The sequence below is a fragment of the Alosa alosa genome, chromosome 8, assembly GCF_017589495.1.
Source record: "Alosa alosa isolate M-15738 ecotype Scorff River chromosome 8, AALO_Geno_1.1, whole genome shotgun sequence".
Taxonomy (NCBI): Eukaryota; Metazoa; Chordata; class Actinopteri; order Clupeiformes; family Clupeidae; genus Alosa; species Alosa alosa.
In genome coordinates this window covers 8,339,678-8,354,425 of record NC_063196.1, presented here as the reverse complement: position 1 = coordinate 8,354,425, position 14,748 = coordinate 8,339,678, and the positions used below count along the sequence as shown (strand labels likewise).

At 41.4% G+C, this 14,748-nt stretch overlaps 1 protein-coding gene across 1 annotated transcript; it reads left to right on the top strand.

Moving 5' to 3' along the window:
• Nucleotides 1-4,662: 4,662 nt before the first annotated feature.
• On the top strand, nucleotides 4,663-5,809 carry LOC125299698 (C-C motif chemokine 18-like). Its single transcript, XM_048251089.1, has 3 exons — nucleotides 4,663-4,796; nucleotides 5,077-5,188; nucleotides 5,314-5,809. The coding sequence occupies exons 1-3, from the start codon at nucleotides 4,727-4,729 to the stop codon at nucleotides 5,417-5,419; spliced, it is 288 nt and encodes a 95-aa protein (XP_048107046.1). The 5' UTR covers nucleotides 4,663-4,726; the 3' UTR covers nucleotides 5,420-5,809.
• Nucleotides 5,810-14,748: the final 8,939 nt, after the last annotated feature.

Sequence of the window (14,748 nt, the reverse complement as noted above, 5' to 3'; positions counted from 1 at the left end):
CAACCAGCCTCCTGCTGGGTTGCTGCAACCCCTACTCGTACCCAAGCGGCCCTGGTCCCACGTTTCACTGGACTTTGTTACGGGTCTTCCGCCCTCTGACGGACACAGTCATCCTTACCATTGTTGACCGCTTTAGTAAGATGACCCACTTCGTGCCTCTTCCTAAACTACCCTCTGCTAAGGAGACCGCCCAGGTGGTCCTGGAACATGTGTTTCGTATCCATGGCCTACCCCAGGATATAGTGTCAGACCGGGGGCCGCAATTCTCAGCAACCTTTTGGAAGGAGTTCTGTCATCTCCTTGGGGCCACCGCCAGCCTATCATCTGGATTCCACCCGCAGTCAAACGGCCAAACTGAACGCATGAACCAGGAGCTGGAGAAGGCACTGAGGTGCGTGGCCTCCCAAAATCCCCGGGCCTGGGCTCAACACCTGCTCTGGGTGGAATATGCCCATAATTCACTCACCAGTTCCGCCACCGGGCTCTCCCCCTTTCAGTGTGTCTACGGGTATCAACCCCCACTGTTTGCCAGCCAGGAAGCGGATGCCACCTGTCCGTCTGCTCTTGCGTATGCCCGCCGCTGCCGCCGCACTTGGGCCCAGGCTCGCACTATGCTCCTGAAGTCAGGAACCAGCTACGCCGTCGGTGCCAACCGACGGAGGGCCCCAGCACCTACTTACCGGGTTGGTCAGAAGGTCTGGCTGTCTGCCGGGATCTGCGCTCGCGGGTTGAATCACCAAAGCTGGCCCCTCGCTTCATTGGTCCTTTTCCTGTGCAGAAAGTCATCAGTCCAACGGGCGGTTCGGCTTCAGTTGCCCACTTCCATGCGGGTCCATCCCACCTTCCCGTCTCCAAGGTCAAGCGGTCCATGAAAGTCCCCTGGTCCCTGCGGCTCGCTGCCGCCTCCTCAGCGCCTCTTAGATGGCGGTCCTGTCTTCACCCGTCCGGCTGCTCGCTCTAGGCGGCGGGGTAGGGGTCTCCAGTACCTCGTTGACTGGGAGGGATATGGTCCGGAGGAGAGGACCTGGATCCCGGCCAGGAGGATAGTGGACCGGACCCTCATCACTGACTTCCACCGACTACATCCTGATCAGCCTGCAATCCGTAGGGGCCGTCCCAGAGGGGTCCCTAGCCGTCCTGCCCGCCCGGCTTCCTGTCCTGTGCCTGACCCTGATCCTGTCTCAGTACCTGTCCTGTCTCCCGACCGTGACCCTCCAGCTCCTTCTGAGGATGAGGATGCTCACTCGGACCGCTCGGAGGAGTTCTGACCCGCCGCCTGCTCCCCTCCACCCTCCCGGCATGATGTTGTTCTTGGGACTTCTGGGGCCGTCCCTTAGGGGGTCCTGTCATGAGCATTCTCTCTCCCTGGTAACAACCTTAATTGATTCAATTCTCTGCCACTCTGCTCACTCTCTCTCTACTCTGCCTAACGAGCTCCACCTGGCTCCGCCCTGCTCTGCTCTTGTTACCTGGCCAGCTGCGCTGCATTTCCCACTCACCATCCTCACCTTGCCCCACTCTGCTCTAATTACTCTGCCAGCTGCACTGCATTTCTCCACTAACCTCTCCCAGTATATAAAGCCCTGTTTTTCAGCCAAGCCCTGTCAGATCGTCTTCAAACCTGGACCAGTAACCTGCCTGCCTGTCTACTCTCTGACTCCTACCTGTGATTCGGATCCTTTCTTGACTGCCTCCCTGTTCTACTGCCCCGGTTATCCCGACCCGCCTTCGGATCTTTCGATTACTCTCCGATCTTCAGCCCCCCCGGTAACTCGAATCTGCCTTCTGTCTCTCACCACGTTTAGTGCCTAGCCCTGGTCTGTACTACTGCCTGCTGTTCACCTTGCTGTTGTGTGTGTGATTCCCCAGGCCTCCGACCACCAGACGAGCGAGCCCCGACTGAATTTGAACTTGCGCTCTTGGGTCGTCTTCTGTCCCTGACATCGTAGAGCATAGAAAAGATTAGTATCAGTGAATTCATTTGCATAATTTTTAATGTAACCTCTGTCCTCTGAATACTGACATCCTCAAATTTCATATAATAATTTACATCCTAAGAATACATGGCATTTTATCAGCGTTATGGACATGACATGATGTGGAACTACTGAAATAGTAATTAGGTAGGTTGGGGCCCTCCTACTACAACCGCTGGTAGGGGGCCCCAAGCAGCTGCCTACCTATGCCTCTACAGTATTCTAAGACCGCCACTGTAAACACACACCCACACGCATGTACACAAACACACACACATGCAATTGTGTATTAGCTACAGAGGATTTGACACTTCAAATGCTGACTCATTGTGTTGAAAACCTGTAGAGCATCACATTTCAAATTGAACTGTGTTAAACAGATGTGAACGGCAGACTGCTATGTTAACTCCAGCTGCAAAGTCAGCCATCCTCACCAGCTAACGTGATAATCCAGTTACTGTACAACAACAGTATGACAATTACAGGAAGATAATTGCTCGATCACTGGAGGTAATGCTTAGGCCTTCCTGTGGTTTTGATCAGCCTAATCTCTGAAATGTCATTTGGAAACACTAAGGTGAAATGTAGTGAAACTGGCATATATATATGTGTGTGTGTGTTGTGTGTGTGTGTGTGTGTGTGTGTGTGTGTTTTAAATACAGTTAACTGATAAATAATTGACCTAAATCATACAGTAATTTATATATTAATTTAGATCTCTCTTTAAAAAATGTCAGTATTACGTCTCTCCATGTTTTTTTATCTATCCATTCTTTGAGTTTACCAAATACTTAAATAGTAAATTATATAATTTATCCTGACACAACTGAATATAATTTCTTGTCGGAAATTCGGTGGAAATTTGCTAGGTCTGTCAGTGGGCTATTTTGAGTTTTGTGAAACAGCACCTACAGATAACCACAGAAGCCAGCTTGATATGGGGCAGGAAGTCAGCATTGCATCTCACCAGTGTCACTCAGCCAAGGTGCAACACAACTAATAACAACATATCAGCCTGCGAAAGTATGCAGAGTCACTTTACAGTGTTGTACAAACAACACAAATACAAAACACAAAAACCTCACACGTGAGGGAGAAATCGCAGATAAGCCGGTGCTTCATACTGAACTGTATGTCAACACTGAATCTTTTTTTTATTCAGTAGATTCATGGTTACCTGACATTACGTTATCAAAGTTATTATCAAAGTAATATCACTTTGCGATGAGCCAGGTTAAAGCTCTTGGCTGTTTTAGAATCGTAAGGGGATCATGATAAATGGAGAACGCATAAAGTAACTCAACTCAAAGCAAGCTGCATTTCAGCGCTGATGGAAAACTACCAGAAACTGAGGTGAAGTGACTCCTAGAGTCATGGGAAATGTTAAGCATGCACAGGTAAATATAGAACGTGTTCTAATTACACGTGAACTCCACTGCCCCCGCCTGTGACCGCAGGACAGGTCATTTTCATGTTTCCTGCTAGCACCCATGTGCCATTTCCCATAATGGAATTTCCAGTATTTTATGCTCTCTGAAAAGGTGTAAAATCAAAAAGTGGCCTTTGTTAGCTCTGTTAGTGACTAAAATTACTCAAACTGTTTACATATGGTTGCTATGAAGAAAAAGATGATATAGAAATGCCTTATCTGTGATGCTGTCACCTGCGCTATTCCATAACTGCTTAAGAGGTATACTTTTGTGTGAAAACTGGACATGATATCATTTGTCATTAAACATATCCATTAAACATATCCATCAAAATGAAATACTTTGACATGTTTGTGTGATTTAGTCTATATGCAGTCTGTGTCTCACCTGCCGGTCCTATTGCTCTGAGCCACACTGTGTGAAGTAAACCATACTATATAGTAAACCATAAACCATACCATAGAGCACTAGTGCCAGTGAGGTGTCTTTTCTGAGGTAAATCACAAACTCTGCTTGTGGAATGAATCAGAAGCCATGCATGTTCTGTTCTTCTGACAAGTTCTTTTTCTGAACTTTTCTCACAAGTCTGTTCCATCAGAGGCCTGCTTTTCCTCATACACAGCACCTGATCAGTCAGCATTAGTCATCAACATGCATGACTGCAACTTAACATTAACTATGCATGCATTAGTCAATATGATCACCCAGACAAAGCCATGCCTAAAATCAAGTCTTTAGCACCTGATAAACTGGCAGACACACAAGCACATTTATTGACATGAGTACTCAGCAAAGTCATGCACGGGATTTGTCTGATACTTTCTCACGACACACCACACATATTTTGCTTGTGCACTGAGTGGGGTAGACGGCACTTTCAGAATGTATCAACACTGAATCACTTTTTTTTTTTTTTTAAATAAGCAGCATGCAACCATGGTGATGGTTACCAAATGTATTTTCTCAGCTATTGTCAACTACAGTCAGCTAAATACTTTGTCTAGTAGCCTCTGCATCATACACAGTCATGTCAATAGTTTGTAATGTGCAACGTTTTGGAGGATGCAAGATTGGGTTGGGGGCTGATGTGCAGGATGTCACAGAACTGAGACCACAAACCACAGCGAAGCGCACAGTGTTCTTTTTTTTTTTTTTTTTTTTTTTGGTCATGTTCCATGATTAGGTCAGCGTGCAGGCAAGCCTACTGCATGCAGTGGGTGGACCCACCTTAACTCATTTCTAGTTTGGAATAACGGACATCATAAGCCATTGTCACAGGTATTGTCATATCATTTCGCCTGTCCAGACTAAAACTCGACCATGAAGGACTACAAGCTTACCGTAGCCTGCATCCTGCTCTTCACATTTTGCACTGTGGTGCTTAGTCAAAGTGAGTGAGTCCCTTGATCTTATCTACCCAGCCTTACTTGCTGATTGTCACTTAAACCACAGGATAATTGCTAGTCTCTTCCAATTAATGCAACAAATTCTATGAACCAATTCTATTAATAGGACTGGCACTTATTCATTTGATCTAGTATTTCACTTAAACCTGCATTAAATGCTGCACTACGTTTTGCTAGTTTAATGGATGTACTGTATGACTCATCTTCTGCATGATATGTGTAATGTAATGTACTTGTTTAATTATTATCATTTCATCATTACAGATGGTATTTTTCCAGAGAAATGTTGTTTTAGGTACTACAACAAACCCATTCCTCCTAGAAGTGTTAAGCGTATCCTGGCAACCTCCCCTCAATGCATCAAGTCAGGGTTCCTGTAAGTGTCTTTAACTACTTTCTATGTGTTTGCTGTCTGCATATATCACCGTGGAATCATTCAGCCAGTGCTTCTGGGTTTCAGTCATGTCTCTGATGTATGCTTGTTGCAACGTTCCATTCTAGGGTCATCACAAAGAAACGAGGACTGCCACTGTGTGTCAACCCAGACGACCCAACGGTCAGCAAACTGATGTCTCAATTCTACTTTCCTGACGCTCAGTATCCCTGATGCTCAACCCAACAAATAATATCAGTGCTTTAAGTCCTTATAGACACTGTGCCTGAATTTAGGTGTGGAGCAGGCTGCTTATTTGAAAATAGATGATTATATATGAAGACGTTGAATGACTTGCATTAAGCACTAGATATCATATTATATATGAAGACGTAGAAATATACCTTAATAATAATAATATAAGCACTGGATATCATATTAAGCTTCGTCATATACCTTATAGCTCATGGCCAGCCAAATTCCTGCATGACTTTTGCCTTTCATGTAGTTTTTTATTTCCTTCTGATTTCATTTCTCTGTTTTTATTTCATTACATCTTTCATTCTCTTTATATGTTTTAGACATTTGTATCCACTTCTTTCAATAAATACGAGATTACCACTGTTTTTGTGAACTGATTGATTTTGCATCACAGGGTTTCATGACTTTCAGAGTTTGCAATTTGATTGAGGGCTGATCAGGTTGCCTACACACCTGAAGCAGGGTTTGCGGACAACATTGAAAAGGCTGGTTTGTGGGTGTTAGCCGCCTTTCTCTCACAAGATGAATATTAGTCATTCTAAGTCATTCGCAGAGGCGTCAGTTGTAGTTGTAGAGCTGCAGTTGTACATTGTGTTGTAGCAGCTCGGCTCTTTGCCTTGTTGCCCCCTTGTCAATTCAACACACACATCAATTGTCAACACACTGAGTACACATTTAGTGCTAAAGCAGTACCCAGATTATTATTATTTAAAAAAAGGTTTTGTGGTCGTGTATGGTACAACAGAGTTACATAAAAGGTGTTCGAGGCGTGCTTTGACAATGACATTCTCCATTGCAGACGTCAATGGCAAGCCAATTGAGCATTTATTCAGATATCTTGATATCAGGCATAATCGTCATGTACATGCAAGCCATTTCTGTCCACTAGTTAACTAGTGAGCCATTTCTGTGTGAACTAGTTAACTAGTGACAGCCAAAATGCTCACTAGTTAACTAGTAAGGCCCAAATTCTCTCTAGTTAACTAGTTCATATGTTTCATATCTTACTAGTTAACTAGTAATGCTCAGCATGTTCACTAGACACTGAAATGTGCACTAGTTAACTAGTTTAAAGACTTCTATATTTTACTAGTCAACTAGTAAGGTACAAAAATGTTTACTAGCTGACTACTGAATGTCAAATTCCCACTTGTTAACTTCTATGTAATTTGGCCAGCCGCTTGATCTTCTGATCTTGATATCAGGCCAACATGCAAGCCATTTTTGTCAACTAGTTAACTAGTGAGCCATGTTTGTGCACACTAGTTAACTAGTGACAGGATAAATGCCCACTATTTAAACACATATTAGCTTCACTAGTTAACTAGTGAGAGCCAGAAATGTCCACTAGTTAACTAGTAAAGGCCAAAATGCATACCAGTCAGCTAGTTGAAGGCTTTTGGGTCTCACTAGTTAACTAGTGACAGCCAAAAATGTGCACATGTTTACTACTGAATGTGCACATGTTAACTCCTCACTAGCTAACTAGTTGGAGTAGGTCAATGTCACTAGTTAACTAGTGAACCATAAATGGCTTACTAGCTAGCTAGGTGATGGCAGCAGGCTCACTAGTTAACTAGTTGATGCATCCTTTGTCCAAACTAGTTGTCCAAACTAGTTAGAGGTCATAAATGTATACTAGTAAACTAGTTGAAGCCTAAATTCACACTAGTCAACTAGTGGCGCAGAATTCAAATTAGGAGGCGGAGAACTCTGGAAATTGAGGCTTTCTATTGGCTTCCTATGTCCAAATAGAACATGACAACCAATCACATCGCAAAATTTCACAAAATCCCACCCACAACATTTGCATGTGGCACACAAGTTAACATGCTGGCCAAAGGAACTTTAACTAGTAAACTAGTGGCTTCAATGTGACACTTACATGTAAACTAGTGAAGGCAGAACTGCTCACTAGTTAACTAGTGAAGACACAAATGCCCACTAGTTAACTAGTGAGGTCTAAAAAGTGTCACTAGTTTACTAGTGTGCACCAAAACACCCACTAGTGAACTAGTGATGGCAATTTCCATTTGACTAGTTAACTAGTGAGGTGCAAAAAGTGTCACTAGTTTACTAGTGTGCCCCAAAATGCCCACTAGTTAACTAGTGAAGGCCATTTCAGCCCCAACTAGTGAGATGCCAAAATGGTCACTTGTTAACATGTAAAAACCAAAATACCCACTAGTTTACTAGTGAGGGTGTTGTGGGCCTTACTAGTTAACTAGTAGCATGTATATTTTGTTCACTAGTTAACTAGTTACACCTAAAAAGAGAAACAAGCTGACCGTTTTTTGTCCACTAGTTAACTAGTGGAACAATTGAAGTCTCACTAGTTTGCATGTGTGGCAGTGAAGCAGCTCACTAGTTAACTAGTGCCTGAAACAGCTATTATGCAAATTCTAATGAGAGGGTGGGTAGAAGACTCCTATTGGGTATTATGTAAGAATCCCACCCAGTCTAAATGTAAATTTACTGTTCATAGCCTGTGATCAGGTCCTGATGGGTGCCCCTAGTGGCTAAAGTGACACACTGCTCTGCAACGGTACTTCAGTATAGATAGTAAAGCAGAGCCTGCAGTATGCAGTATCTCATATTCTGTCAAAATGGTTTTTAATAATAACAGGGAAACCCCATGCTTTAACAAGTGAGCTCTTAGTGATCCACACCAAAGATTCAAGAGATCGATTTTAATATTATTCTTTGTTTATTGTTGCAACCACAGACATAAATGTATCCATTCAGTCACGCTTTTCTGATTAATAACTGAAAAACAAAAGATTGTACACATTAACTGCACTTGGTTTCAAAAGTAATTAAAAGCTCAAGAAAAAACTTGTTACACTTCTAAGGAATTGAACCCTGGTCTCCCACATGATGTCCTGCTGCTTAACCACTTGAGCTAGTCTTGCCACATCAGCAATGCTATCATCAATATTCATGTTACTGAAACGTTTTGTTGCTAGGCAACCATATACAAATGCCTCCAGTTTTATCGCGATTTTCAGACTAATAACTGAAAAACTAAAGATTGTAGACATTAACTGAACAAAGATTACAGCAATACACCACAACTTTGTCACTAGACATGTTATCAAAACATATTTTTATGCTCAAAGCGATCTTAGTTTATAAAGTTTGCTCTTAGAACAGCCTGGACGAAGTCAGCCATGTTTTCTAGGTTTCTGAGTCCTAAATGGACCAATCAAAATCCTTGTTCCACCTTCTTCATTTGCATGCAAGTGCGACATTGCGCACTAGTTAACTAGTGGCCAATGTTACGTCCCACTAGTTAAAGAGGCCCTATGCAACAATTTTAGCAAAAATTACCTTAATTATGCAGGTTGAGAGTCGTTATGATGGTTCTACAACACTTTTTGGGTCGTTTGGTGGGTGCTTCGTCTCCCCCTAGTGCTTCTCCGCGGAAAAACCGAATATGCAACTTTCTGGTCGCGGTCGAACACATCCGGATGTAACTTCGGCGGAAATACTTTCGAAAATGTAGTCAGATTGTAGTTTCTAAGAAGACTGCAAAACGGACTCCGACTTGGCTTTTTTGTTGTTGAAATTGTAAGTAGCCTACCCTTGGGTGAACTTCGTTTTTGTAATGTGATTTGATAGTCTCTTGAATAATGTGTTTGCTCGACCGTTTTATTGTGAGTCCTATGTGTTTAGCTTGGTTTATTGATGGCTAGCTTGCTAGCTAGTGGGGGTTTAGAGTAGCAGTCACTTGCTACCGAAGCTGCAGGGGGAGCTATGTCGTGAAAAATGCGAGCCCAAATCAGGCGAAAAGCCAGAAACAGCGAAGGAATAACCAGACCTGCATAGGGCTTCTTTAACTAGTTGCACAAAATGCCAGCTAGTCAGGGGGAAAACTTGCAAAAACTAGTTGAACCCCTTAAAAAAAAATAGTATTTGAGGTTTTTGCATTTTTGGCATCCTTAGGGCATGTAGTCAACATTTCTTGATGATAACATCAAATTTAGGCGGTGGCAAATTTTTTATTGGCATATTTCCAAAATGGCCGCCGCTGGAGATGCTGAAAACCAAAAAAAAAAATCATATTTCAGGGTCTAATAGATCAATTTTGATGGTTTTGATATCAAACTATAGGTTTTCTGGGGTGGTTAGTTCATTTATGAGGTAATTGAAAAGGTCAGAGGTTAGGTTCATATTTTAATTGTCAGGGTGATGGTCAATTTGGGTCCAAAATCCAATAAAAAGCCATTATAGTAGAGGTCCTGCATGGGTAAGATTTGTATGCACTTCATTTTGCGGAGAATATCTCAACTGTTATAGACTAATATGACCCCACTGAACAACATGGGATGTGTGCCAAAATCTCTACCCGGGACGAAAGTCCTGAAAATGACCACAACAAACTTGCAGCTCTGAACACTGTCCACAAATCAGACAACTCTTTTCTGGTTCTCAATGTCACCTGTCCACAGCTAACAGAGTGCAACACAAATGGCAGAAACATTCTTGGTCAAATGTCTCAAACCATCAACGGACATGGAGACATTTGACGACCTGCGCATTGCTGCGTTCGATAGTAATGCCCTTAAGATGGACTTTGAGAGGGCCGCTTGCACCTCAACTAATGCAAGAACACATATATAAAAAGAGCCTATTCAACAGCAGCTTTGGGTCCAAACACCATGTACAGACACCACCTTGATCTTAAATGCAGATGCTTATGGTTTTGTAAGAAAGGGGAGTTTATTAGTCCCTGAGATTGTAATCTCAAAACCTTAAAGGTTTACCAGATCCCTGCTCGTGTGGCAAGTGTGCACACAAGAATGGGTGTCCCTGTCGGGTAGCTGGTATCCGTTGTTGCAAGTACTGCAAATGCATCACCATCCCCATACCTAGACTCTGTTGTGAAAGTTTTACCTTGCAACACAGGGAATAAACCTGTTGTTTTGTATTTTTCACTTTAACGTTCCAATGATAATAGCAAGGTTGGATATAAACTTAGTTTTTGCCCCCAGGCAACATTGTACCATTGCAGAATGAAGATCAACATTTTACAGATATGAAGTTATAATAATACAAATTATCATAGGAAATCATCAAAATCACTGTTATGTACCAGTTAAAAACTCCATAAATCTCCCCAAACATTCTCCGGTACGGTATACACACACAACCACACACACATATCCATGAGTTTGCTCACTTACAGTACACCCATGCATACTCATGTATGCATACTGATGCACACTCATGCAAGTTTCATGCAGGTTACCTGCACCTGACTTGGGGCTACAGGGTACAGGGTAGCAAGTCTGCAGCTTCACTGCAACATAAAAAAGCCATGGATGTTGGTATGATAGTCAGGGCACATACTCAACCATATTGATGGCATTTTATAAAACTTCATGAAGCACACTCATGCACTTCACATATACAGATGCTTCCCTAGTTAGAATATTTGGTATGGCCATATGCAAGTCCGTTATGGTTCAATGTTGCCTCAGGGCAACATGCGGTTTTTTGTAATTTCCTATGACACCTACATTGATATGTTATGAAAAGTTGTTGATAATACACCGGTAAATTAATATATAATTGAATATTCCATAGAAAATGCTTGGGGTCATTTTTCACCCCACGTATGGAAAGTGTGGTACTGATCCAAAAAATGCAATTACTTAAAAATTTACCAATTAGATACAAATCCAAATGGCCTCATGTCAAAGACAACCTATTTGAGGAATATATGAAAGATTAAACGATAACAATTTAAACTGACCAAGATATTGCAAAAAAACAACCGCTGGGATCATTTTTGACCCCACTTATGCATCCCTTGTTTGTATACAATTAATTTTTCATCTAATACAGCACAAAACACAATTAAAAATATCAAACCAGAATTATAGCTGCACTTTACCGACATTGAGGATTAAAAACATTACACTCCGGATGACATCTCAATATCTTATCTGAAACCAATATCTGCTACCAGACGAAAGAAGACATACTGTATCCCTGACTAACTTGCTTCAGAAGACAGCTGGACGAAAGTCCCGACCAAAGAATCACTTGTAAGCTAACTTACAATAACAACGTCTACAACAAACAACATTTCATACAGAAAAGCTGAAAAGCTGAAAAACGAGACCATGAGTTGGATAAAAAAAAACTGTTTACCTTTATTGAGGCAATGGGACAGGCCTATGTACTGTATGTACAGATCCATGTTGCCTGTCTAAAAAAGCGTATTACTGTCACAGGTGCTACTAGTGAAGGGAATCGTGTAATTTTAGGAATGGTTCATATAGATTTTTGCAACTGGTGATTTTTTACTTGCTAGGACCCCACTGAATACAAAACAACCTGTTTCCAATTTTTTTCTTAATTTTCAGTGCCAAAATTCAAGATGGCGGACAATATGCAGAAAAATAATATAAAGGCTTAAAGTGGTCAACTTTTTGATAAATATACCCTAATAAGGTAGACAAGTGAGATACAGACTATTTTCAAAAGATGTATTGCATCATTTGCCAAGAAATTTGGAGAAAAAATGGAAAGAAAAAAAATTATTGAAGAGATCAACAAAACATTGTCATTGTCACTCAAGTATTTATCCTCACTGTCACTATCTTTTTAATATTGGTGCACATCTCCTCAGAGCCTTCACACCTGCAAAGTTGTGTGAATGGTAAGTTGTTACTCTTGCAAGAACACCTTCTACTGCATTGGCTGGTAAGACAACAGCACTTCACAAGCTCCACAACAGCCTCTGGTGCTGGTGGAAGTTTTGACAGAACAGGAGCCCATTACCCATCAATAATTTGCCTTCATCCCAGTGATAGTGAGTCAAGAATCTTTTAAGTTGAGATATAGTCCTCTGTCATCTAAAATAAAATAGTAATTATCTAACATATGGTAATTTATTGGATGACCTTGCCGCTGACCTTGAGAATGTACCTCTGACCTTTTCAGTTACCTCATAAATGAACAAACCACCCCAGAAAACCTATAGTTTGATATCAAAACCATAAAAATTGATCTATTAGACCCTGAAATATGATTTTTTTGGTTTTCAGCGTCTCCAGCGGCGGCCATTTTGGAAATATGCCAATAAAACATTTGCCACCGCCTAAATTTGATGTTATCATCAAGAAATGTTGACTACATGCCCTAAGGATGCCAAAAATGCAAAAACCTCAAATACTATTTTTTTTAAGGGGTTCAACTACATTTCCTCCTGACTAAGCCGTTTGTGTATTTATTCAAATTCCACTAGTTTACTAGTGTGAAGGGCATTTTTCTCCTGCTAGTTCATTATGGACAGTGTTTTGTCCTCACTAGCTAACATGTAAGGCTCAAAATGCCCTCTATAAGCTAGTGAAAGGCATTAATAATGCAGATATGCTCACTAGTTAACTTGTGAGCATATCCTGTTCCATTACTAGTAAACTAGTAAGGCCAAACATGTCAACTAGTTAACTAGTGAAGGCCAATTTGTCACTAGTTAACTAGTAAGAGTACCTTTTGCATTACTAGTGAACTAGATAGCTCAAAAAACAGCCACTAGTGTGTGTCTTGTGCGTTGCTTGTGCGCACTAGTTAACTAGTGAGCTGCTTCACTGCCACACATGCAAACTAGTAAGACTTAAATTGTTCCACTAGTTAACTAGTGGACAAAAACGGTCAGCTTGTTTATGTTTTTAGGTGTAACTAGTTAACTACTGAACAAAATATGCATGGCACTAGTTAACTAGTAAGGCCAACAACACCCTCACTAGTAAACTAGTGGGTATTTTGGCCTTTACATGTTAACAAGTGACAATTTTGGCATCTCACTAGTTAACTATTGGGGCTGAAATGGCCTTCACTAGTTAACTAGTGGGCATTTTGGGGCACACTAGTAAACTAGTGACACTTTTTGCACCTCACTAGTTAACTAGTTGAATGGAAATTGCCATCACTAGTTCACTAGTGGGTGTTTTGGTGCACACTAGTAAACTAGTGACACTTTTTAGACCTCACTAGTTAACTAGTGGGCATTTGTGTCTTCACTAGTTAACTAGTGAGCAGTTCTGCCTTCACTAGTTTACATGTAAGTGTCACACTGAAGCCACTAGTTTACTAGCTAGAGTACCTTTGGCCAGCATGTTAACTTGTGTGCCACATGCAAATGTTGTGGGTGGGATTTCGTGAAATTCTGTACTGTGATTGGTTGTCGTGTTCTATTTGGACATAGGGAGCCAATAGAAAGCCTCAATTTCCAGAATTCTCCGCCTCCTAATTTGAATTCTGCGCCACTAATTGACTAGTGTGAATTTTGTCTTGAACTAGTTTACTAGTATACATTTATGACCTCACTAGTTAACTAGTTTGGACAAATGATGCATCAACTAGTTAACTAGTGAGCCTACTGCCATCACCTAGCTAGCTAGTAAGCCATTTATGGTTCACTAGTTAACTAGTGACATTGACCTACTGCAACTAGTTAACTAGTGATGTGTTTTGCCTTCAGTAGTAAACATGTGCACATTTTTGTCTGTCACTAGTTAACTAGTGAGACCCAAAAGCCTTCAACTAGCTGACTGGTATGCATTTTGGCCTTTACTAGTTAAAGGTGCCATGTGTAAGAATTGAGGTAAAAATATCCAAAAAATGAGCTACATGCATCAAAAGAATGAGAAGAAATAAGGGCGATGGTGTCATTGAAAAAATGACAAGGTATAGTGCTGCAGAGATATTAACCTGAATTAGCATGCTAAATTACTAGCCACAGCCCGACAGGTGTCATAATACCAGTTTTAGCCATGGGAGGCGGTATGCGGGCAACATAACTGCCAGCCAAACTGCAATACACGTGTGTTGGTTGTTACTCTAGGGTAGACCAACACACTTTCTGGAGGTATACTGCCCCATCTTTTATGAAATGTGGAATATGAATTGATTTTTTGGCGGACATTACACATGGCACCTTTAACTAGTAGACATTTCTGGCTCTCACTAGTTAACTAGTGAAGCTAAAATGTGTTGACTAGTTAACTAGTGAGCCTTTTGGCTCCCACTAGTTAACTAGTGTGCATATTTTGGCCCTCACTAGTTCACACAAACATGGCTCACTAGTTAACTAGTTGACAAAAATGGCTTACATGTACATGACAATTATGCCTGATATCAAGATATCAGAATAAACGCTCAATCAGCTTGCCATAGCAGTGTATCATCATGAGTTTGAAGCCATTATTTTATGGCAAAACATTCTTTTTATAATGTTCCTAGTTGTTGTCCATGGCATGCATTCCTTCAAACACATTCCCTCAGTGATC

Coding starts and splice junctions, on each gene's coding strand:
- LOC125299698 (XM_048251089.1), top strand. CDS start 4,727: ATGAAGGACTACAAGCTTACCGTAGCCTGCATCCTGCTCTTCACATTT. Junction 4,797..5,076: donor CACTGTGGTGCTTAGTCAAA/GTGAGTGAGTCC, acceptor TCATCATTACAG/ATGGTATTTTTCCAGAGAAA. Junction 5,189..5,313: donor TGCATCAAGTCAGGGTTCCT/GTAAGTGTCTTT, acceptor GTTCCATTCTAG/GGTCATCACAAAGAAACGAG.